The sequence below is a fragment of the Hyla sarda genome, chromosome 2 (assembly GCF_029499605.1).
Source record: "Hyla sarda isolate aHylSar1 chromosome 2, aHylSar1.hap1, whole genome shotgun sequence".
In the NCBI taxonomy this organism is placed as follows: domain Eukaryota; kingdom Metazoa; phylum Chordata; class Amphibia; order Anura; family Hylidae; genus Hyla; species Hyla sarda.
Window position 1 is genome coordinate 422718197 of NC_079190.1, and position 25019 is coordinate 422743215.

At 43.9% G+C, this 25019-nt stretch overlaps 1 protein-coding gene across 6 annotated transcripts in view; it reads right to left on the reverse strand.

Moving 5' to 3' along the window:
• LOC130356858 (cyclic AMP receptor-like protein A) overlaps positions 1–25019 on the reverse strand; it is a 738932-nt gene that overhangs the window by 289171 nt on the left and 424742 nt on the right. For all 6 annotated transcript variants that reach the window (XM_056558908.1, XM_056558911.1, XM_056558909.1 and 3 more), the window contains one exon: positions 19152–19190. In XM_056558908.1, coding sequence (XP_056414883.1) covers positions 19152–19190 — 39 coding nt within the window. The remainder of the gene's footprint in view (positions 1–19151; positions 19191–25019) is intronic.

Sequence of the window (25019 nt, forward strand, 5' to 3'; positions counted from 1 at the left end):
ACTGTATTGCACCGGTACTGCTTTATATCCTTGGGGTTATTATACCCAGCATGGGGTGAGCGTAGTAGGATCATATTCCTCCGCTCTAGTCAACTGTATTTTAAATGATTTTAATTGTTTAATTGTCTACTCACTTTTTCTGTGTCAGGTTTAACTCCTTGGGGATGAAAGGCGTATGCATACGCCCTTGCGTCCCGTCACTTAAGGACGGAGGGCGTATCCATATGCCCTCAGCATTTACGATCACTGCCACTCGCCGGGCAGTGATCGGACCGGGATGACTGCTAATCTATCAGCAGGCATCCCCCCCCCCCCCCCCCATATCGGCGATCGCAGAAAATCGCAGGTCAATTCAGACCTGCGATTTGCCGCGATTTGGGCAAATCGCAGCAAATCGCAGGTCAATTCAGACCAGCCTAAAGGACAGGAGCGAGGTGGCAGTGTTGCCACCCCCTCCTATCCCCTGCCATTGGTCGGTCAGGCTGACCACCAATGGCAGGAGGGGGGCGGGGGGGGGGGGGGTTAGAGTTCATTTCCCCCGCTCTGGCCACCGACCGGAAGTCCGTACAGAGCGGGGGAACACTGGCGGAGAGGGGGGAGCATGGTCCGGCTTAACCAGACCTTCGGAGGCGGCATCCACGGAGCAGCGGTGCAAGCAGGAGGAGCGGCGGGCGGAAAGTGCGGCTGAGAAGGCTGCAGTGAAGATCGCGATAAGTGATCTTAACTGTGTCCTTCTAAAAGCTGCAAAACTACAACTCCCAGCATGCCCACACAGCCAAGGGGTGTCTGGGCATGCTGGGAGTTGTAGTTTTGCAACATCTGGAGGGTCACAGTTTGGAGCCCTCCAGATGTTGCAAAACTACAACTCCCAGCATGCCCAGACAGTCAGGGATAATGGGAGTTGTAGTTCTGCAACATCTGAAAGGCCAGATATTGCAGAACTACACGCCCAGCATCCCTGACTGTCTGGCCATGCTGGGAATTGTAGTTTTGCAACAGCTGTAGGCACACTGGTTGGGAAACACTGAGCTAGAGTCTGTTTCCTAACTCAGTGATTCCAACCCGTGTGCCTCCAGCTGTTGCAAAACTACAACTCCCAGAGTGCACTGACAGACCGTACATGCTGGGAGTTGTAGTCTTGCAACAGCTGGAGGCACATGGGTTGGAATCTCTGAGCTAGAGTCTGTTTTCTAACTCAGTGGTTCCCCATCAGTGTGCCTACAGCTGTTGTAAAACCAACTCCTAGCATGTACGGTCTGTCAGTGCATTCTGGGAGTTGTCATTTCACCACAGCTGAAGGTTTTGGGCGCCCCCCCCCCCCCCCATGTGAATGTACAAGGTACATTCACATGGGCGGGTTTACAGTGGGTTTCCTTCAAGGAAACTTACTGTGAACCCCTGCCTATGGGAATGTACCCTAAAAACACTTCACTACACTAAAAAATAATAAAAAGTAAAACACTACACATACACCCCCTTACACATCGCCCCCCCCCTCCCCCCAATAAAAATGAAAAACGTCTCATACGGCAGTGTTTCCTAAATGGCGCCTCCAGCTGTTGCAAAACCACAACTCCCAGTGTTTACGGACAGCCATAGACTGTCCTGGCTGGCTGGGAGTCTTGCAACAGCTGAAGGCACCCTGTTTGGGAAACACTGCTGTAGGGTTTTGGTGGAGACAAGCCCCATCCTGGTAACCGGGTCCACCACTATTGCAAATTCCTTAATCAGGCCTCAAATGTGCATGCTCTCTCACTTCAGAGCCCTGTCATATTTAAAGGCAACAGTTTAGGGCCACATATGGGGTATCTCCGTACTCGGGAGAAATTGCGTTACAAATTTTGGGGAGCTTTTTCTCCTATTACCCCTTGTAAAATTTCAAAAACTGGTTCTACAAGAACATGCGAGTGTAAAAAATGAAGATTTTGAATTCTCTCCTTAACTTTGCTGCTATTCCAGTGAAACACCTAAAGGGTTAACAAACTTACTGAATGTCATTTTGAATACTTTGAGGGGTGCAGTTTTTATAATGGGGTAATTTATGGGGTATTTCTAATATGAAGGCCCTTCAAAACTGAACTGGCCCCTGAAAAATTCAAATTTTGAAAATTTTGTGAAAAATTGGAAAATTGCTTCTGAACTTTTAAGCCCTCTGATGTTTTCCAAAAGTAAAAACATGTCAACTTTATGATGCAAACATAAAGTAGACATATTGTATTTGTAAATCAATATATAATTTATTTGGAATGTCTCTTTTCCTTACAAACAGAGAGCTTCAAAGTTAGAAAAAAGCAAAATTTTCTATTTTTTCATCAAATTTTGGAATTTTTCACCCAGAAATTATGCAAGTATCGAAAAAAATTTACCACTAACATAAAGTAAAATATGTCACGAAAAAACTATCTCGGAATCAGAATGAAAAGTAAAAGCATCCCAGAGTTATTAATGCTTAAAGTGACAGTGGTCAGAATTGCAAAAAATGCTCCCGTCCTTAGGGTTATAATGGGCTCCGTCCCCAAGGAGTTAATAAAGATTTTTTAAGAAACCTTTATATTATGGTGTGCATCTTTATATAGTTGCAAGCTTTTCTTCTTTTTTGTGTATATGTTATAGATTGCAACTAGTTTGCACCCAGTGGTGTATCATTGCAGGTGTTGCCCATCCGTTTGTATATCGCAGGCTGGAGTAAAGGTCTAGTGTGTCCCTTGTTCCAAAAAGTACAGGAGGACCTTAAATCCCCTATCTCTCTTCATTTATTTCTTCTTTTACATCTTGCCCCTGAGAAAATAAGCCCTCACATAAAAAATGTAAATACTATCTGCTTTAGAATAGGATATATGCAAAATATTTTTTTCTTTATGATGTTTTTTTTATTAAAACATAACAAAAACAATGTTAATTTGGTTTTACCAGAATCGTGCTGACTCAAAAATGTCCCTTTACTGCACAGGAAACTCAGTACAAACAAAACTTAATTGGGCACTGTCAATTTATTAAAACTTTGACATGTCCTAGAGACAAGTCAAAAGTTTTGATTAGTCGCGGGTTCAGTGCGGACACCCCTATTGATGATTATATACAGCTAGGTAAAGCACTTGACTAAGCGCTTCACTACCCAGCTTAATGACTCCTCTGTCTCGCTGCTGGAGATGGTATTCCATTGTAAGTGTATAGAGACCGCGTCATGCAGTAAGACAAAGATCACAGCAAGCCAAGTAGTGAAGCGCTTAGCCTGGCTTCTCCCAGCTGTATATAATGATCAGTGGGGGTTTCTGAACTGAGACCTTGCACGAACAAAAATTTTACATATATTTAGGGCATATCAAAAATTTTGTAAAATTACAAAAATATTCCAATGGTGCACTTGCATTTTTTCTTCTCATTTCACTGCACCAATTATTTTGTTATTTCTTATTATATTATACCATATAATAGATGTTACCAACAAAAATGTACCACCTCCTATAAAAAAAAATAAAAAATCTTCAAGGGCTACCAATTGAAAAATAATAATGTTACAGCTCTTGGAAGGTAGGAATGTAAAAAGGAGGGTTAAAAGCAGAATATATTTTAAATACAGCCTAGCTGCAAATTCATGCTTTTTTTTCTGGGAACTTACCATTATCAAAACTAATCACTAATGATCATGAAGTGAGCTGCTAATGAGTGTGTTCCTGCTACAGCTCATGTCGTCAGCCGATGAAATGTTAATATTAATTATTGCAAATAATTCACTTTACAATAATTCTTGGATTTTTTCTGTAAATCTAATTTCCCTTTTTTTAAATAATTTGAGCTTAGATTAAAAATAATACTGCTCACTGCTTCTAATGAGTCTTTTAAACCATTATAAAGGAGCAGGGCTTATAGCACTTCAAACACAACAGTGGACTTGGGAATGTTATTAAAAAGCAACATTTTCCAATTTGCCAACATGTTAAGTATGCATGATTGTTATAAAGAGTACACGACACAATGTGGCATAAATCTTACTGGGAATTCAATTTTTGTATTTCAATGCTGAGAAGCATTTATTAAAACAGCGGAGATTTAGTAACATCAAATTAAAAAAGAAAAAGAAAAAGCCCAGTCTCTTAGGATTTGCATTCTTCTTAATAGCTGTCGCTGAATTGTTTTAAATCTGATTTATGTAAAAGAAGGATCTAGGGCACTAAAAATCAAATACAGCCAGAGAACATGAGGCAAAGTTTCTCCCCCACTGTTACTTGGGGGATTTCTCCTTGAAGTTCAGCTGTGTCTGGCACTGCTGCCTTTACTATAGCAAATTACAAATGGCAGGTCAGGAGGGGTTCAAAGTTAAACTCCAAGGCTTCCAAACAAAAAACCATCTTATGTAAATATCAGTGGATCCCAGTGGAACACAACAAGTGCCCTCTTTATATTAGGTACACTTTTCACATATCTCCCCATGGGCTTCAACATTTGTTTTCTCTCACCGAGAAAGAATTATAAAGCTGCTAGGGAATACTTAAGTGTCTGATTTCCCCCACTGTCCCCTTCTGCACTCTTTGAAGTTATTCTTCCACATCTGAGTAAATTGTTATCCCACATATTTATATAATTCTGGAACGAATCCATCTAACAGATTCCATACAGAAGCAGGAAACTATATTTATATTGTTGAGTTCCAGTATAAAAAAAATTATAACAATAATTTAATCAAGAGGTTTTGTACAGTTGCAAAAGATATTTAAAGTGTAGGTACTTTTTACTGAGATTTACCATACGACAGAGATGATCCTCAGCATCTGACCCCAAACTGTCATTGTCAGGCTCTTTTCACATTACGTTTTTGTAGTGTCCGGCAGAGGTATACATCGGGGACTCTGTGACAGACACAGATGTAGCAGAGTTAACAGAGTCACGGCAGAGTTAACTGGATGAGTTAACTGGATGAGTTAACGCACCAAGTCTGACTGTTAACTCTGCTACATCTTTATTTTAATAGACTTGCATTAGAAGTACAGATGCAGTAGCGTTAAAGGGTATTCCAGGCAAAAACATCTTATACCCTATCCAAAAGATAGGGGATAAGATGTCTGATCGTGGGGAGCCCACTGCTAGGACCCCCCGTGATCTCCCTGCAGCACCCACATTCTATGCGGGGCTGCGTCTCCAGTTTCGGAAACCTCCAGGTTTCTGGGACTGGGGACTTGACGTCACGCCACGCCCCCTCCATTCATGTCTATGGGAGGGGGCGTGATGGCCATCAAAACTTTTGCAGATGTAAAGGTGACCAGTTTACCATAGCAACCAATCAGATTGCTTCTTTAAATGGGCACTCTCATTAAAACTAATTTTTGCTATTGCACTACTTATGGTAAAAATGAAAAAATCTTTCTAATGTACTTCGTTTAAAAAAAAAAAGATTATGTTTTCTATGTTTTATTTGTGTTTAAAAAAGTTGCCACTAGGTGTCTCCCTACTTGTCCAGAGCACATTTCTCCCCATCTTTTGCACAGAATTTGGACTCCTGCTGGCCTAGCAGCAGTACAAAAGCAGGAAATGCTGAGGGTGTGTGTGCTGCCTTATCCGATCAGAGCTCCTCTCACACTGAAACTCTTTTATTATAAAAGTACAAAACTTTACAAAACACAAAAACAAGTTCAATTCAATGTAACAAAATTAACAAAACTGAACCGGCCAGCCCAGATAATAATAATAATAAAAAAATATTACCTACAGTCCAACACACACACATACCTAATGAACATAAAGCTTTCCTTGCTGTGATCAAAACTAAATATATCCAAACTAGGAAACATAACCTCACACAAAACAAAACAACAATACGGCTAGCTGCCGTAACTAAAATAATCCAACTTGGAAAACAATTTTTTTTTCCCCTCCCCACCACACACATACCCACTAACAAAAACAAATCCAAACTAGGACACCAACATAAAAATACAAGAAAATCACAACATCACGTAACTAAGTGAATGAATACTCTGAACACTATACAATAATAACTGAAAACTGGTCCGACTGCCTTTCTCCCAAAATAACTATGACATCATACAAAAAATATATATACAGTGGTCCCTCAACATACGATGGTAATTCGTTCCAAACCACCCATCGTTTGTCGAATCCATCGTATGTTGGGGGATCCGTGCAATGTAAAGTATAGGAAGCTGTACTCACCTGTCCCCGTCGCTCCGGACCAGGTCCTCACCGCTCCCAATGCTGTCCCAGGGGCTCCCGATGCTGTTCCGCTGCTCCGGTGTCTTCTTCGCGATCCTCCGGTGTCTTGCGCATCTTCTGCAGGGTCCGGGCGTTGCTTTCTGGTGACGTTATTATGCTGCTGCGCCGGCGCGGTGTGCATAGTGATGTAATAACGACGCCGGAAAGCAAGGCTCGGACCCTGGAGAAGATGCGCAAGACACCGGAGGATCGCGAACTGGACCCGGAGCAGCGGGAATAGGTAAGCGAACCTGCCAGGGATGCTTAAACTGCTATCCGACAGCTGCTTAAGCATTTTGCGCTGTCGGATAGCAGTTAAGGCGATGGCCCCGACATATAAAAGCATCGTATGTCGATGCTGACATCGACATGCGATGGCCTCTGACAGGCCATCGTATGTCGATTTTATCATATGTCGGGGCCATCGTAGGTCGGGGGGGGTTACTGTATAATAATAATTTTTATACATAAAAACATACAGAATATACATAACAGAATAACACAATAGCACAGAAAAACTATCTATACTAAACTATCCCATCACCCACCACCCCCTCTGGACATGGGTCAGAGTCCATAGATCACAGTTTTGTCCACTTTTTGTTCATAACTGACCCATACCAGACCCCAAAAATAATACCCACTGCAAAGAGTCCAGTCCTGGGTGCACACCACCACCCCCCAAAACCCCTCACCCAACCTAAAATACACCCCTACCCACCTAATGTAAAAAGAACAATGTATACCAAACAATATATACATAGGGGGAGATTTATCAAAACCTGTGCAAAGGAAAAATTTCCCAGTTGCCCATAGCAACCAATCAGCTTGCTTCTTTCATTTTTAACAAGGCCTCTGCAAAATGAAAGACGCAAGCTGATTGGTTGCTATGGGCAACTGGGCAACTTTTCCTCTGGACAGGTTTTGATAAATCTCCCCCATACTGTACCACAAAATAATATTAACAATACAAGACACCAAAAACCCACAATGCCCAAGTTTGGTTGCCTGCAAGCCCTTTACAATCTATCCATAGAAAACAAAACAAAGGGCTAAGGTGACATGCATAGCCCCCCCCCCCCCCCCCACCAGGAAGAAGGATGGCAATCCTGATAAAAATTTAATTTAAATTCCTCTCCCTATCAACCTCTAACCCTAATTAAGGTACTTCACCTTAAGGGCCTAGTACCTAGGGCACATCAAAAGAAAAACCTCTCCATAGGAGAGAAGCCCTAATGGTACCAAGACTGCCATACTCCAAATACCTGATCTTCCTGAGGTCACCAGTGACATTCCTACAGACCTCCACCTCAGAGAGGATTTTCTGGTCAACACTAAACACCGTGCATTCAATGTGTAGTACCTAACCACTAAACTAACTAAGAATAAAGTGCCCCGGTCTCGGCCACCCAGGGTCCTGAATGCCCCATAAGCCCACTCCGGATAGGTAAGGCCGGCAAGTTGACTCCAGCCGATAGAAGCACCCACAACTGTTGTAAGCCCCTATATTAAAGGGACAATAAAGCAGGAAGTGGTCCATGCTTTCCAGCATGTCCCCGCACTCTTCTCGGGGACATCCCCGGTCATCAGAGTTCCTGTACTTCAGGTTGTCCCTTACATATAGCCTCCCCTGAAAGCAGCGCCAGGCCAAGTCGCAAAACCCTCAGATCCCGACATGGGCAGTCCCTGAGCACCAGAGGCTTCTGGAAGTGGGTCAACAGAATCCGTTTGTCAAGGAACTGCCTTGACTGGGTCCTGATCTCCCACGCTCTCAGACCCCACCGACGTATCGCCTTCAGAGTCAGGGTAGCGTAAGCCGTAAGATATCCATGGGGCGTATGGAGGTCCTTCACTCACCCTCCTCTCTCCAATTCCTGGAAGAGAGGCCGAAACCATTCCCTGCAGGAGAGTACCCACGGAGGAGCCCTCTCTTTCCAGAGGTTTGCAATGTTAGCTTTAAAGAAGGTGTTCGTAAAGAACACCACCGGGTTTACCAAAGATAATAAACCTCCTAGTCATCTCGTGTGGTACGTAACCTCCCTCTTGACTAGGTTCATCCGGTTTCCCCATAACAATTGGAAAAACAGTCTGTAGATCCTAGTATAGTAAGCCTCTGGCAAGATACATACACTGCCCAGATAGATAAACAAGGGGAGCAGGTACGATTTGATCATGTGTACCCTTTCCCTGAGGGTCAAAGACCAACCCTTCCACTGGTTCACCCTCTGAGTGGCATCCTGGAGCTTACCATCCCAGTTTTTGGTGGGATAATCATCCTGGCCGAATGTGATGCCTAAGACTTCTGTTGATTTTTGGGGCCTTGGAGCGAGATGAAAATAGTGACATCATCAGCGTACGACTCCACTCTCTAGGCTACACACGGCTCCGCCAGACTCAGCCGAATCCCGCCAATGGTCCACGACTCACCCTCATAAGGAATGGATCAATCGCGAATATATATAAAAGCGGGCTCAAAGGATAGCCCTGACGGACTTCGGACCCCACCTCAAAAGAGTGGCCAGACCACCTGTTCACCAGCAGGAAACTCTCTGCCCCTGCATTCAAGATCTTAAGCCAATTAACAAAAGTACTCGGTAAGCCATATTTCAGGAGGACGGACCAGAGGTACTCGTGGTTCACCCAATCAAATGCTTTGACCTGATCCAAGGACAGAAAGTACCCCTTACAGAGACCTGCACTACTCCACTCCACTCCACTGCCTCCCTGGCACTAAGGACAGCACTTAAGGTGCTTTGGCCCGGAACAGTGCAGTACTGGGCCTCCGAAAGGAGCTGGAGCGCAAACTTCACCAACCGATTAAACAGTATCTTGTCAGTATTGAGAAGAGCTATGGGCCTCCAATTCTCAATACGGCTGGAATCTTTACCTTTTGAGAGAAGAATCAGGGCTGACCTCCTCATTAACTTCGGCAGAGGGCCCGAGGAGAGACACTCTTTGAATACCTCAGTCAAGAGGGGAGCTAAAGACTCCTTAAAGGTCCTGTACCACTCGGATGTTAAAGGGGTATTCCAGGAAAAAACTTTTTTTTACATCAACTGGCTCCAGAAAGTTAAACGGATTTGTAAATTACTTCTATTAAAAAATCTTAATTCTTTCAATAATTATCAGCTGCTGAAGTTGGGTTGTTGTTTTCTGTCTGGCAACAGTACTCTCTGCTGACATCTCTGCTTGTCTCGGGAACTGCACAGAGTAGAATAGGTTTGCTATGGTGATTTTCTTCTAAACTGGGCGTTTCCCGAGACACGTGTCATCAGAGAGCACTAAGACAGAAAAGAACAACTCAACTTCAGAAGCTCATAAGTATTGAAAGGATGAAGATTTTTTAATAGAAGTAATTTACAAATCTGTTTAACTTTCTGGAGTCAGTTGATATATAAAAAAAAGATTTTTTCCTGGATAACCCCTTTCAGCCATCCGGACCTGGCGACTTCTTAAGGGCAAGCCCCTCGATCGCCAGTCTCACTTCCTCTTCCCTGATTTCTTCTACCAAAACATCAAGAGAGGGGTCTACCCCTGGCTCAGGAATGGTTTCAGCCAGGAAACCCGACATCACATCCCGATCCAGATCCTTCCTCCCCAAGAGGTGCGAGTAGAAGGATCTGACGACCTTCAGGATCCCTGATCTGGACCGATTCAGAGACCCTGTACTATCAATCAGTCCTGAAATGACTTTACTACTCGCTGACATCTTGCAGTTTCTGTAAGGGTCGGGCAAGCGGTACCTCCCGTAATCCCTCTCAAAAACCAAAGATGCATGCCTATCGTACTGACACCTCATCAGGAAGGACTTCACTCTGGAGATATCCAGTCAGCTACCTCCAGTCGAGACGAGAAGTTTGTGTTTCCTCCTCAGACCCTGATACTGGCTGTACCTGTTCAGGGACCAAAGGCTTGAGAGCTGGCAGAAGAACCCCGCAACCCGCTTCTTGAATATCTCCCACCACTCTGACTTACAACTACATAGGCTCAGTAAAGGTACCTGACTCTGAAGAAAATCCTCAAAGGACTGTCTTACCTCCGCATCCTCCAGGAGGGACGAATTCAGCTTCCAATAACCTTTACCCATCCAACAGGTTTTTGAAACATTCAAGGAAAACAAAATCATACAGTGATCAGAGAACACTGCGGAAGAGACGGCTTCCTCCTTCAAATAAAACCTGTCTAACCTAGACCCTCCAAAAATCACTTGCCGACTTGCAAAAAGAAAGGGCTTGATCTTCATAAAGAGATCCTTACGACCCCACCTGGTTTGTGGGGCATAGATGTTAATAAGCCGAAGCTCTTGTCCCTTCATGAAGACATCTAAGATCAGGCACCTCCCCATTTCTAATTCAATAACCCGTCGGCATTCAACAGAAGCGGTAAAAAGGACCGCCACCTCACTATACGGCTCAGCCACAAGAGACCAGTGGGAGGGACCGCGCCTCCACTCTCTTCTGGCTTGAACCAGATCGGACAACCTGGTCTCCTGTAAAAATAAATTGTCGGCATCAACGCGGCCGATAAACGCTGCAAATCTAGCTGTATCAGGCTTTATGCTGGCACAGTTAATAGATGCCAGCGTCAATGGGGTAAGTGCTGCCATACAGGGTGATTAAATTAGATGGCCACACCTTTTACCTTTGTTTCCCCTTCTTTTTGGCCCCCTCATCCCCCGAAGAAGACGAGAGGGCAGGACCACTCTTAGACCTCTTTTTAGACTCAGATTGATCCATTTGATCCCCGTCTTCGTCCGGCCCAGGTCTAGCCATGCCCTCTGAGGAAGGTGCCTTGACAGGACAGGGCCCAGTTCGCCCCAGAGGCACCTTCTCCCTAGGCACCTCGCCCTAACCTTCCCCCTCCAAGGAGGGGGAGGAGATGGTATCGAGGACGAGGTACCGTTTTGACAGGTCAATCTGCGGGGGGCAGTCAGGCTTCTGTTTTGAACCTGGCCCGTAGTACAAGGAACAGAGGGCTCAGACTTCTTCTTTCTCCCTTTTCTTTTGCCCTTGTCTTTCTTTTTGGGCCTCTCCTCACTCTCCTCATCCACACTTTCATAGTGGGAGAAATCGGAAGGGTCGGCCATATTGCCTTCTTCTCTGTGAAGCCTCCTGATCTCCAGCACGTTCTCCTCCAGGGCTTCAGCGATTACAGGGCCAGCTTCAAGAGCCAGGGCCGGAGCTACCCCCCCATCACCTGGGCACTCTCCAGCTCCCTACTCCTCGTCCGATTTTCCTCCTTCCTTAGTTTGGAGGAGCCCTTTTTTCTCCTCACTAGCCCTGTTGCGCCCCCATCCCTGCCCGTACCCTCCCCAGCTGAGGCAACTTCACAGTTCTTCTCAGCCGGAGCGGCCGCTGCATGGGCGAAGGCGCTAGGACAACGGCTGAAAGGGTGTCCGAGGACACCACACAGGTGGCACCGGATCTGCCTACAGGATGCGGCCAGATGACCCACCCCAACACACAAAGCACAGACCTGCACAGTACAGGTTGCGCTAAAATGGGTGGGGCTGCCACACCTGTGGCAGACCTTAGGCTGCCCCTGGTAGAAGACCTGGATCCTATCACGTCCAAAGAAGGCAACTGACGGAATGTGGGCAACTGTACTCCAGGCCCCGGACCAGATCCCGTGCTCATCCAAGTTTTTCTTGGGCATGTCCGTCCGAGCCAGCTCATGATGTCATAACAAGAAAGTGACTCATTACGGGTCAAAATGGTCACTTTCTTGACAGAGTTCTGATGGGAAATCGCCTTTATGGCGAAATCCCACCAGCCGGGCTTGTTCTTTGCCACTTCGTAGTTTGACCAGAAGAGTTCAAGACCCTCTAGCCGAACGAAACTGACGTCAAACTCAGACGAACCGTAGGGGTGAATCAGGGCAAAGATGTCACTTGAGTGCGAGGTGGGCATGCATCCTTGCCCCTCCAAATCAGACGGACCACATTCCTACGGTTATTGTCCCTGCCCGGATGTTGGGAGTGACCAGACCACCTCCCCATTCCGTTCTCGGAATGCCCCCAAACCGTGCCTCTTTATTCAGAAAGAGCGGTCGACCTCACCCCTCCCCTCTACCTGGATCGACCTGTCGCCCCTACGCAGAGCTTCCAGAAGGCGCTGTTGCACGTGGCCTCCAGAGCCGGACAGAGACGGGAACACCCCCCCCCCCCCGAACCCCCTAGGAGCACCTAGGAGCAGTCACTACCGGGGGGGCAGCCGGACCAGACCCAGAATCCCCACTACCACCATTCACACCACTACTCTCATCCTCTTTATTTCCATCCATACTAGACTTCCCATTCATGCCACTACCACCAACGTTCACTCCATTAACTCTCCCACATACACTCCTCTTATCCACAACACTACTACACCCATCAATCTCACATCCTGCACTCCTGACTACTCTATTCTGGGCTAGCTGGGACTTGTAGTACAGCTGGCTTTAGTATAGTCTTTTGTGCTTGCTTAGCTGTTGGGGTCGACGCCGATGGCTTCTCCTTCATGGCTGATGTTTCTTCCTTAGTCTGAGGCTGCCCCACTGGGCGCACCCCAGCTCCTCCAACAGTGCCAGCACCTGCTTTGCCCAACCGCACGGCCTCTGCAGATCATCCCAATGCCCAGACACTCCCCCCCCCCCCTAACAGTGAAGCGCCCTGCAGCGCCCACAGAACACTCTGTACTAGGAGGACTGAACACCCCCCCCCCCCCCGAGCACACAGATCTATCGCTCTCCGCCACCAGCGCCCAGACACTCCCCTCTCGCAGTGCCGGTAATGCCCACAGCACTCGGGGAACCGCCCCCCGAGCACACGGCGGCAAAACGGGGGCGGCCCTGGGGCAGTCCTGTAGTGCCAGAGCTGCCCACCATGAGCCCATCCTGCCCTTCCCTACCGACAGGATGGGTGGGCTTCACATCTATTGCGCTGGCAGCCATCTTTGACGCCATGCTATACCCCCCATGCTGGCCCTGTTCCACTATAGAAACAGGGTCTTGCAGTCTCGGGGACCTAGCAGCCTGGACCAGCTTTGCAGACTGTTGGAAAGGACGAAACACAAAGGACACGGTTTCTTGAACTTTGTTTCTTTTTCTTCCTTTTCTTCACCATATCATCTTTGCCCAGATCCTCACCGAAGGCGAAATCCTACAAGCGGGTAGGTGACTCCTGCTGTATGATGGCCCTCAGCAAACCCTAACTGGCCAGGTCCTCTTCGCCGCTATCCTCACCATCACTTAAAGGTAGCGCCACTTGATATGACTCAGGGTAGCTATCTTGGGGGGCTGGGGGTTACATGCACCAGGGGTGACATCCCCCTCACTTTCCACAGCGTCACCTTTACCTGACTCTGAGTCACCTTCCTCCCCTCCATCCTCCTCCTCACTGCTGTCTTCATGGCTTTCTGCACCTGCTTGCATCACTTTAAACCTGTCGTCATTTGATAGTTTTCTTTAACCCCTTAACGACGAAGGACGTATATTTACGTCCTCCGCCGGCTCCCGCGATATGCCAATCGCGGTGATGCCCTGTAATAACCCTTCAGACGCGGCGATCAAAGCTGACCGCCGCGTCTGAAGTGAAAGTATCCCGGCTGCTCAGTCGGGCTGTTCGGTGAAATCACGGCATCCCGAACAGCTTACAGGACACCGGGAGGGCCCTTACCTGCCTCCTCAGTGTCCGATCGGCGAATGACTGCTCCATGCCTGAGGTCCAGGCAGGAGCAGTCAAGCGCCGAAATCACTGATCACAGGCCAGTGATCTGTTTAAAAGATCAGTGTGTGCAGTGTTATAGGTCCCTATGGGAGATATAACATTGCAAAAAAAAGTTTTTAAAAAGTGTTAATAAAGATCATTTAACCCCTTCCCTAATAAAAGTTTGAATCACCCCCCTTTTCCCATAAAAAAAAATAAAACAGTGTAAATAAAAATAAACATATGTGGTTTCGCCGCGTGTGTAAATGTCCGAACTATAAAAATATATCATTAATTAAACCGCGCGGTCAAAGGCGTACACGTAAAAAAATTCCAAAGTCCAAAAGCGTATTTTTGGTCACTTTTTATACCATTAAAAAATTAATAAAAAGTTATCAAAAAGTCCGATCAAAACAAATATGACACCGCTAAAAACTTCAGATCACGGCGCAAAAAATTAGCCCTCATACTGCCCTGTACGTGGAAAAATAAAAAAGTTATAGGGGCCAGAAGAGGACATTTTTAAACGTATAAATTTTCCTGCATGTAGTTATGATTTTTTCCAGAAGTACGACAAAATGAAACCTAAATAAGTGGGTACCATTTTAACCGTATGGACCTACAGAATAATGATAAGCTGTCACTTTTACCGAAATATGCACTCCGTAGAAACGGAAGCCCCAAAATTTACAAAATGATGTTTTTTCTTCGATTTTGTCGCACAATGATTTATTTTACCTTTTGCCGTGGATTTTTGGGTAAAATGACTAATGTCAATGCAAAGTAGAATTGGTGATGCAAAAAATAAGCCATAATATGGATTTTTAGGTGGAAAATTTAAAGGGTTATGATTTTTAAAAGGTAAGGAGGAAAAAACAAAAATGCAAAAACTGAAAAACCCTGCGTCCTTAAGGGGTTAAAGATCCCTGCACCCCCTGCAATGTTCCTTCTGGCCTTCTCCACCTCAGCCACCTCTATCTTCAGAGCCTGTGGCTGAGTAGAAAACTTCTGCCTCTTACCTCCAGAGGCATGGTTAACCTGGTAACATGAGAACTTCAGATCTTCCCTCAGGCTCCGACGTCTTATGCCCAGCTCCTCATATTCCGCCATCTTGGCCTGGATCCATGACCCATAGGTCGCCAGAGACTCTTACGGACCCCGCACCCCCCATTGCTGGGGTTCTGGAGTAGCAGAAGGTCCACTGCTCTTGCCAGTAGCCTTTCATCCTTCCGATTTGGATGGGGGAGCGGGCTCTACATTTCTGCGGGCCCTGCTGGAATGTCTTACCCCGACCTTGGAATCGGCTGTAGACACTGTCTTCCCCCCTCTCGCCAGCCGGGAACGAGAGGTAGAAGCCCGGCACTCCATGCAGGAAAGCCCTTCCCAGGAGGCTGTCACTCTCCTGGGAAAGGCTGATGGAACACCTTCTCTGCTCTGTGTGGAAGGCTGGAGGAGCTAAAAAAATTGACACACTGGACACTATGCTCACATTGAACTGCTCAGGGCTGTGTGTAGCAGAGTGAGGGAGGAAGTTCTGCCCTGTATGGCTTCAGATTATGGCTGAATGGCTTCAGATGATGTCACACCTGCTGGGTAACGCCCCTTCCCAGTCTGTGAATCTGACTAAGCAGAAAATACAGAGCAATATCAAGGTAGAAAACTAACAAATAATAAAAATAAAGACGGGGTGGTTTATCATGATTGGGGCAGTGAACTGGGAGGATTATAAAATTTAATAAGATCATGACAGGTACTCTTTAAAAATGTAATAAAAATAAAAAAGCAATCTGATTAGTTGCTATGGGCAACAGGTCAATTTTACCTCTGCGCAAGTTTTGATCAATCTGTCCAATAATCCATTAACTATATGTGTTAACCCAAGTCTGACTGTTAACTCTGCTACATCTGTACCTCTGCTGCAAAGCTATGACAGGTGATGTTTAGTGGCATTTGTCAAGCATATTCTGCCATAAACATGTACATATATATTGTGACAGTTTGGCAAGGAAAGGGTGTATTTCCCTAGCTGATCCAGGAGAAACCTCCACCTTGGGCCTAATCAATGAGGCAGCAGAGAGGGGAAGTATGTTTAAAAGGAAGTCAGACAGTGTAGTCTGTGCTCTCCCCAGAAGACAGCAAGGTGGCTTTGGGGGGGGGGGGGGGGGAGACAGGGGTCCTTGCAAGGAGCACACAGCCAGCTGTGAGTGATATTCACAACCGTGAAGTGGACGTCTAGGATATTGGTTTGTTCCTGTCTTATGTTTTTATTTATCGTGCAAACTGTCTAATAAAGCTGGCAAGGGGCTGGACTTGCACAAAGGACTTGCTGTTTGCCGTCTTTTTGTAAAGAAAAGTGTCCTGTTGCTGTGTCAAGGACGATCCCAGAGCTAACCCAAGGGTGAAATATACAATAAATATATATATATATATATATATATATATATATATATCTATATATACACACACACAGTACAGACCAAAAGTATGGACACATCTTCTCATTCAAAGTTTTCTTTATTTTCATGACTATGAAAATTGTAGATTCACACTGAAGGCATTAAAACTATGAATTAACACTTGCGGAATTATATACATAACAAAAAAGTGTGAAAGAACTGAAAATAGGTCCTATTCTAGGTTCTTCAAAGTAGCCACCTTTTGCTTCGATTACTGCTTTGCACACTCTTGGCATTCTCTTGTTGAGCTTCAAGAGGTAGTCACCTGAAATGGTCTTCCAACAGTCTTGAAGGAGTTCCCAGAGATGCTTAGCACTTGTTGGCCCTTTTGCCTTAACTCTGCGTTCCAGCTCACCCCAAACCATCTCGATTGGGTTCAGGTCCGGTGACTGTGGAGGCCAGGTCATCTGGTGCAGCACCCCATCACTCTCCTTCTTGGTCAAATAGCCCTTACACAGCCTGGAGGGGTGTTTGGGGTCATTGTCCTGTTGAAAAATAAATGATGGTCCAACTAAACGCAAACCGGATGGAATAGCATGCCACTGCAAGATGCTGTGGTAGCCAGGCTGGTTCAGTATGCCTTAAATTTTGAATAAATCCCCAACAGAGTCACCAGCAAAGCACCCCCACACCATCACAGCTCCTCCCCCACACCAGCACACCTTTGAAGTGAAAACCATTTCAGGTGACTACCTCTTGAAGCTCAACAAGAGAATGCCAAGAGTGTGCAAAGCAGTAATCAAAGCAAAAGGTGGCTACTTTGAAGAACCTAGAATATGACATATTTTCAGTTGTTTCAAACTTTTTTGTATATGTATATAATTCCACATGTGTTAATTCATAGTTTTGATGCCTTCAATGTGAATCTACAATTTTCATGGTCATGAAAATAAAGAAAACTTTGAATGAGAAGGTGTGTCCAAACTTTTGGTCTGTACTCTATATATATATATATATATATATATATATATATATATATATTTATATGAATGCCACGCACTAAACTTTTTTTTCTTAAAATCTATTACTCTATTGAATTGTTGTCAGATGCTAAAGAGCAACTGTCAGAATGCTTACTTATAAAATATACAAATGTAAGAGTACACAAGCATACATGTCTACTGTAATGCTCCACGGGTGTTAACCCACTGTGCTACAAGTGGCAGCCAGCCAGGCATGCAGAATGGAGTAAACACACTACAGATAGCGTCAAACGCAGCAATGCTGATAAAGGTGTTTATTAACAGAGCAGGTACTGTGACAACTGCTAGCCAAGGTGGCTACTACATGTGCAGGCTGGGAGAAGCAGCACGCAGACAGGGATTGTAGTAGACAGTCCACGTTCATACACATTTTTGTGTAATTTTAAAAACTGGGTGGTTATTTTACAAAGCAAGAAGTGAACTGGCAACAGGCCTTGTTTAACCCAGGTATACTGCTAATGAAACTTTGTACACATCAATTGGCCATTGTTCTTGTCAACCTATGTAGCTATAAAGCAAGAACCTGTTTTCTACTACTTGGTGCCAAAACATTTCATTGTCCCACAGTTCTATGGTGTGAAGGCGGAGGTGGTGCCGGTTGGTCTGCTGCACAGGTGTATAGAGCTGGTTGGGGTGAGCATACAACTTATGCTGAGAGAGGGAGAAGAGGGGGTCTGAGAGCTTCCAGAAGGGATCTGATGGGTGATAATGTAATCCTGTAGTTCACAGAAATCAGACACACATTAGACACTGACATCCTGGGAATGGGGATCACATGACTCAATTGCAATAATAAAATCTACATATGTAGCTGAGTGGAATGAGACAGATATACTCGGAGTTCTTCTTAAATACTTAAAAAAAATGTTTAGAAAGGAAGAGTGAAGCACCATATTAACTATATAATGCAGTGTGAAAATCCTAATCCTTCAAGTACTTATCAGCTGCTGTATATTACAGAGGAAGATGCGTTGTTCCGGTCTGACCACAGTGCTCTCTGCTGTCACCTGTGTCCATATCAGGAACTGTCAAGAGCAGGAGAGGTTTGCTATGGGATTTGCTCCTACTCTGGATAGTTCCAGACACAGACAGAGTTGTCAGCAGAGAACACTGTGGTCAGGTAGAAAAGAACAACTCAACTTCCTCTGTGGTATCCATTAGCTAATAATAACTGGAAGGATCAATTATTAATACATGATTTAACTATTCATTTATTAATAGAAGTAATTTACAGGTTGATTAAAAAAAAAAAAAAATTCTCCACCGGAGTACCCCTTTAAACACACGAATGAGTAATATTACATTTTGATGATTCCATGTATAGAAAGAATGCATGCTGTTAAAGGAAAACAGTCATCCTGTTCACCCACACTAAACCCAATACACTGGGTTATAGTGTGGGTGAACAGAAGACCGATGTGGAGCCTCTGACTAATATACAGTACATAACTTCTGTCCGATCCTATCAATATTCATGGTCGCTGGTCACGTGAGCGCTTGTGCCTACTGAGCGCTCACGTGACCAGCGACCATGAATACTCAGCCAGCGAGCCCGCCTCCAGTGCACATGTCAGTGATAACAGAAGGTATGTATATTAGTATGGACAGAAGGTATGTATATTAGTCAGAGACCCTTCATCGGTCTCATGTTTACCTACACTGTATTGGGTATAGCGTGGGTGAACAAGATGACCGTTTTCCTTTAATGCATTTAAAAAAAAAAAAAAGGGTTTACTTTTTACCTTGACCTTCTATGAATTTACCAAATAATTGTATACTTAAAATATTAACAGGATCTAATATTTTTACACTACTTACATGACAAATCTCCAGGCTACGTGCTCATCTGTTATCCAGCTAGAAGAGAGAATAGCATTCATTTAGAAGAGCTGAAAGGGATACAAGTAAGGCCATAGGTCCTATTTAATATTCTCTCCTGAGCTGTGATCTCACCACTCTATGGGCCAGGTAGTAATTACGCTGGGACACATCATCTGATAACAGGGTACAAATCCCTGCAAACCACTGTAATATCAAACACACAGTTCACAGTTTATCGCAAACAATATTCACACAGTACCAGGGCCTTTTATAAGTGCAGTGGAAGAATCCATTACTATTATGAAACATTATGTTCATATTGGTTGCACTAAAACCTGTACATATAAAATATTGAAAAACAACCAGAGGAGATTAAAGAGTACCTGTCAACAAAGCATATTTTCTAATCTAACTCAGATTATATTCCCTAACTACTCCTAACACTCCTCCTGCCCTTAAAATAATGTTGCAAGCTTTAAAAAGCTGTGTATCATACCTTTCCCGTTGCTCGCATTGTGTGAGCTTCCGGCAGGAGAAAGTGGGCGTTCCCCAGCAGGCACTACGTCACAAAAGCCTGCAAGAGCTATGTGTTGCCATGACCTGCACGCATTTCCTGACTTTGGTCTCCTGCCAGGCCGGGAGGAGACCAAACTAACTGTTTGACTTGCGGCAGTGATCAGAACAGAGTAGGGCTGGGCGGTATACTGGTTCATACCGAATACTGAAATTTTTGTGCTCCACGATATTAATTTTAACCCATACCGCAATACCGGTTTGGCCCCTCCCCCTCGGCTTTCTGACGTTCCCGTCCCCAGCGTAAGGCTGACGTCGGAACATGCGTTAGTTTATTTTGTTTACCTTCTGCAGCCCAGGCATAGGGATACCGCACAGTATAGAGTGTCAGCGCCGGCGGCCGCAACAAACAGGAGGACAAGGAGGGCAGCGCTTGCGGGTGACATGTGAGTAGTACCCCGATGGGGACAGTGCAGTGCTGGGCTGATAATTAATTTGGGGGGGGGAGGGAGGGGAGGAGGAGGAAATACCTTTATATACCGTGGAACCACCAAAAGTTACAAAAATACCGTGATACACACATTTGGTCATACCGCCCAGCCCTAGAACAGAGCCACCTAGTGGCCATATGTTCAATCACATTAAAAACATATAAAGGTTGAGAATTTTAACAGCAAGTAAATAATACTTAATTACATAAGGTACAATATATTAAAGTTAAGTTTTGTGACAGTTACTCTTAAAAGGGGTTGCATAAGAAAATCTTAACATGCTTAGGATAACAGAGCAATAAAAACATGCATACTGACCTCCCACCACCTCCCTGCTAGAATATTTTCCAATAGTACTGGCCCTGCTACTTAGAGATAAAGTATCTCCCATAAGTGAGTACATTCCTCTCCTTTTTTGTTATACCTTTTCATGTGACAACATTGAAGAAATGACACTCTGCTACAATGTAAGATGAGAGTGCACATAGTGCTGGGCATATAGCGGTTCATACCGAATATCGAAATTTTTGTCCTGCACGAAAATAATTTTTCCCATACCGCAATACTGGTTGGGCCACTCCCCCTCAGGAATTAATTAATTATCAGCCCAGTACTGCGCTGTCCCCACATCGGGGAACTAATCATATGTGACCCGCGAGCGCTGTTCTGCTTCTACCCCCCCCCCCCCCCAATTAATTATCAGCCAAGAGGAAGTCACAAACGGTGACGGAACACGTGGGGCTTTGGGGTCCCGTCCCACCACATACTATTTTGGCTCGTCCGGTTCGTGGTCACTATGCACTGGTGATATGAATTCATTTACCCAGTTTGCACATTTGCCTACTTTCATATTATTATGTGGTGTTGTGTTTATATTGGTTGTAGGCTACAGAGGTTCATTACCAGCATGTCTATTTATGCATTATTGAGCACCACTAGGTAGTAGCCACATTATTAACCATCTGAGGGACGGAACTTAGGTGAGAAGGGGGTTCATGTCCCCTCTCCCATGTTGTAGAGGTATGCTCTGTTTTGAGCTTTTTAATTGATTTTAGCCCTCTTTGTCTTGTGTTTATTTATTGTGCTACCAATAAAAACATTTTTTGCTATTCATTCTATAATTTTGTGGTGTGCACTCTTTACAGTGATTCTGCTCTTTGATGTAGTTATGATTTTACTTTGTAACGACACCTTTTATTCTTCCATAACATATGCTCCGAAACAAACAAAAAAATATTGGTGAGATAAAATTGAATAAAAAAAATAAAAAAGATAATTTAGCTAATTTTTCTTTTTTACATCACTTTATGTTATTTTGATACTTTAGGTTGGCCTAATTACAGTCAGGAGGTAGGATTTCCACTTCCCTGGACATGCTTGGTCCATCACCTTTACTTTTAGCTTCTTTAGCAAGGCAGCGGTTTGAGGTCAATATCATGTAGGAAGGTGTGTTTGGGGTCAATATTATGTTTGCATATTGCTATGTGGCCCAAACTCTGATAAGACACACTTTCCTTTGTACTCCTCACCTGGTTGCCTCAGCACACACTTAACACCATGGTCTCATCGGACCATAGGACATAGTTCCCATAATCCATGACCTTAGTCTGTTTATCTTTTGAAATGTGATTGTAGGCTTTCTTTCACATCATTTTTAGAACAGGCTTCTTCCTGAGAAGACAGACCAACTGACAGGCTGAAACCCCTCCCTCCCCACACACCTCTGGAGCAATGCTGGCAGCACTTACACATATTTTTCCCAAAGACAATCTCAGGATATAATACTGAGCAATTGACTTCAACTTCTTTGGTCAACCATGGCAAGGCATGTTCTTAGTAGACCCTGTACTGTGAAACCACTGTATGGTCTTGTCTAACATGCTGCAGCTCAGTTTCAGTGACTGGGCAATCTTCTTTTAGACCATATTTACATAGTAACAATTTTTAGATTCTTAGAGAGTGCTTTGTCATAAGGTGCCATGTTGAACTTCCAGTGACCAGTATTAGAGAGTGTGAGAGCGATGTACACACTTATGTACGATACAGTATGTTAACACATACTAAGTGCAGCAGCCAATACTGAAGTATGGGACGATATAAATGTAGAATGGCATCAACATACAGTAAATGCCTATCATTACATGGACCTATATCCATATGTATTTGTGCTTACTTAAGATAGCAAAATCAATCTGCAAAAGGTACAAATCCCTGGAACCAAGATCCAAAAGTTCCCTCATTATATAACGTACAAATCAACAGCATTTTATCATTTTAAAAAGAGGATGTGGGAGATAACAGTGCAGAAGGAAATTGGTCTTTAACCCCTCAAGGACTCAGCCCGTTTTGACCTTTAGGACTCTTATTTTTCTACCTACAGACCCATAAAAGGGCTTGTTTTTTGCGCGATCATTTGTACTTGGTAATGACACCTTTCATTTAAACATAAAATGTACCGCAAAACAAACAAACAAAAACATTCTAAGACGAAATGTATAAGCAGACTGCAATTTAGCAGTTTTTGAGGGGTTTGGTTTTTACACAGAACACTTTATGGTAAAAATAATCCATTATCTTTATTCTGTGGGTCAATGCGATTTAAACGATACCTGATTTACAGTTTTTCTACTACTGTACTATTATTGCAAACTTAATTTAACAAAATTGGTATGCATAAAATTGTCCTTTTCTGACCCCTATAACATTTGAATTTTTTTGTATACATGGATGTGTGAGGGCTCATTTTTTTTGCGCCGTGATCTGTTGTTTTTATTACTATAGATTTTTTTGAGGGGACTTTTTGATCGCTTTTTAGAAAATTTTCTCTAATATATGATGCGATTAAAAATCAGTATTTTTGGTGTTTGGTACTTTTTTACGTTCACGCTGTTTACCATTCAGGATCATAAACATTATATTTAGTAGTTTGGACATTTATGCATACATTTGCCAAGTATGTATTTTTTTTCTCTTTTTTTGTAAAATAGGAAAATATCTGTAATTTTATTAGGGGAGGGGATTTTATATAATTTTACAGATTTTTTTTATTTTATTTTACACTTTTTAAGTCCCCATAAGGGACTTTTACATGCAACTATTAGATTGCATTCACTGTATAATGCTATTCCTACAGCATAGCATTACACAGTGATATCGGTGATCCATTGATATAGCCTGGCTCAGCTAGGATACATCAGTGAATTGGTGATTGGTGGCAGTAGGCAGGAAAGGGGACCCTCCTCGTCCATTTTAGTTTACCGATACCCTGCGATCAAGTTGTGGGGGTTCGGTAAGCTCCTCTGAGCTACTGCAGCGGGCACTGTCGGGATTGCCGCTGTCCACCATAAGCAGTGAGTGTCTGGCAACTGATGATAGACGAAACTCACTGCTCCTGCGATCGCTTCAAAGCCACTTAAAGCGTTGGGGCGTACAGGTACGCCCCGCATCCTTATGTATCAGGGGACGAGGGCATACCTGTATGCTTTGCATCCTGAAAGGGGTACTCTGGTGGAAATCAACTGGTGCCAGAAAGTTAAACAGATTTGTAAATGACTTCTATTAAAAAAAATCTTTACCCTTCCAGTACTTTTTAGCAGCTGTATGCTACAGATGAAATTCTTTTTTTTTTTTTTTTGTCTTGTCCACAGTGTCAGGAACTGTCCAGAGCAGCATAGGTTTGCAATGGGGATTTTCTTCTGCTCTGGACAGTTCCTAATACGGGCATCAGGTGTCAGCAGAGAGCATGTTTTCCACCAGAGTACCCCTTTAAGGAGTTAAACAGTGGAGTTTGCCTTTTTCTCCTGGAAAAGATAATTTCCCTTATGATTGCTTAACCTTATTATCATCAGAACCAGTAGAACAAAGCAGTCCTTTTAATGGAGTCAATGTTCCTTATTTAGTGACACTAAAGACCAAAGGGATTTGGGAGAGAGCAATCTGGACAACCAAGATGTTTGGGCTACAATAAAATGTACTAGCGACCAATTAGTAGATCAACTTATAAAATTTTTGAGGATTTGTACTATATTTTACATACGTTTGTGCATCCAATAGTATTACTAGCAAAAGTTCAGCGCATAATCTTAGCTCTCTGATAATTCTCCATACTACCTCCTTTTAAGATTTTTTGTAACCACTGCATCCTCATGGAGTTAATGCAGGACACTGCATAATTAAACCTAGTATGTGTGTGCACTCATGTGTACCCTGTAACACTGCGGATTAGCAGGATCACTGTCTTCTATGGCAGACAAGAAACAAGAAGACTACACTAAGCAAAGTCTATAAAAGCAGCTCAGGTTTATCTAGCTGAAGGTTGATATTTTTCATTAGCTGGATATTGAAAATCATAGCACAGAAACCAAGCCAAAATCCTAAACAATTTGTCTTTTCACTACACATCGGTCATCCGTAAATATCCAGGCAAGGATAAAGAAACAATTCCAAAACTTAGTCATTATCACAGCATTCCAGCTTTATGGCCTCAGCCAGACTTAACCTCTGAACAAGGACTGGCTACAGCAGAAAAGTTTACAATTAAATGGATATGAACATGATTTAAACAAATATTTATACAGAAGACCTTGGTTTGCAGGGGGTGCTCCATTGCCACACCACACCTGCTGTATAAGGGTTTTCTGAAAAGGCTTAGCCCTAAATTTTAGAAAATGGGCATATGGATTTGCTTACACTAAGCCACAAATGAATTGGTATGCCAAGTACTGCTGTGGGGCAGTAATACCTGGCTCCCAATTGTTATTCCAGTTAACCCCAAAAGTGTTTAATGATACTCAGTTAGGTAAGCAAGCTATTTATGAACTCCTATATTGATGGGGACCCCCTTTTCTGCATTCAGGTTTCC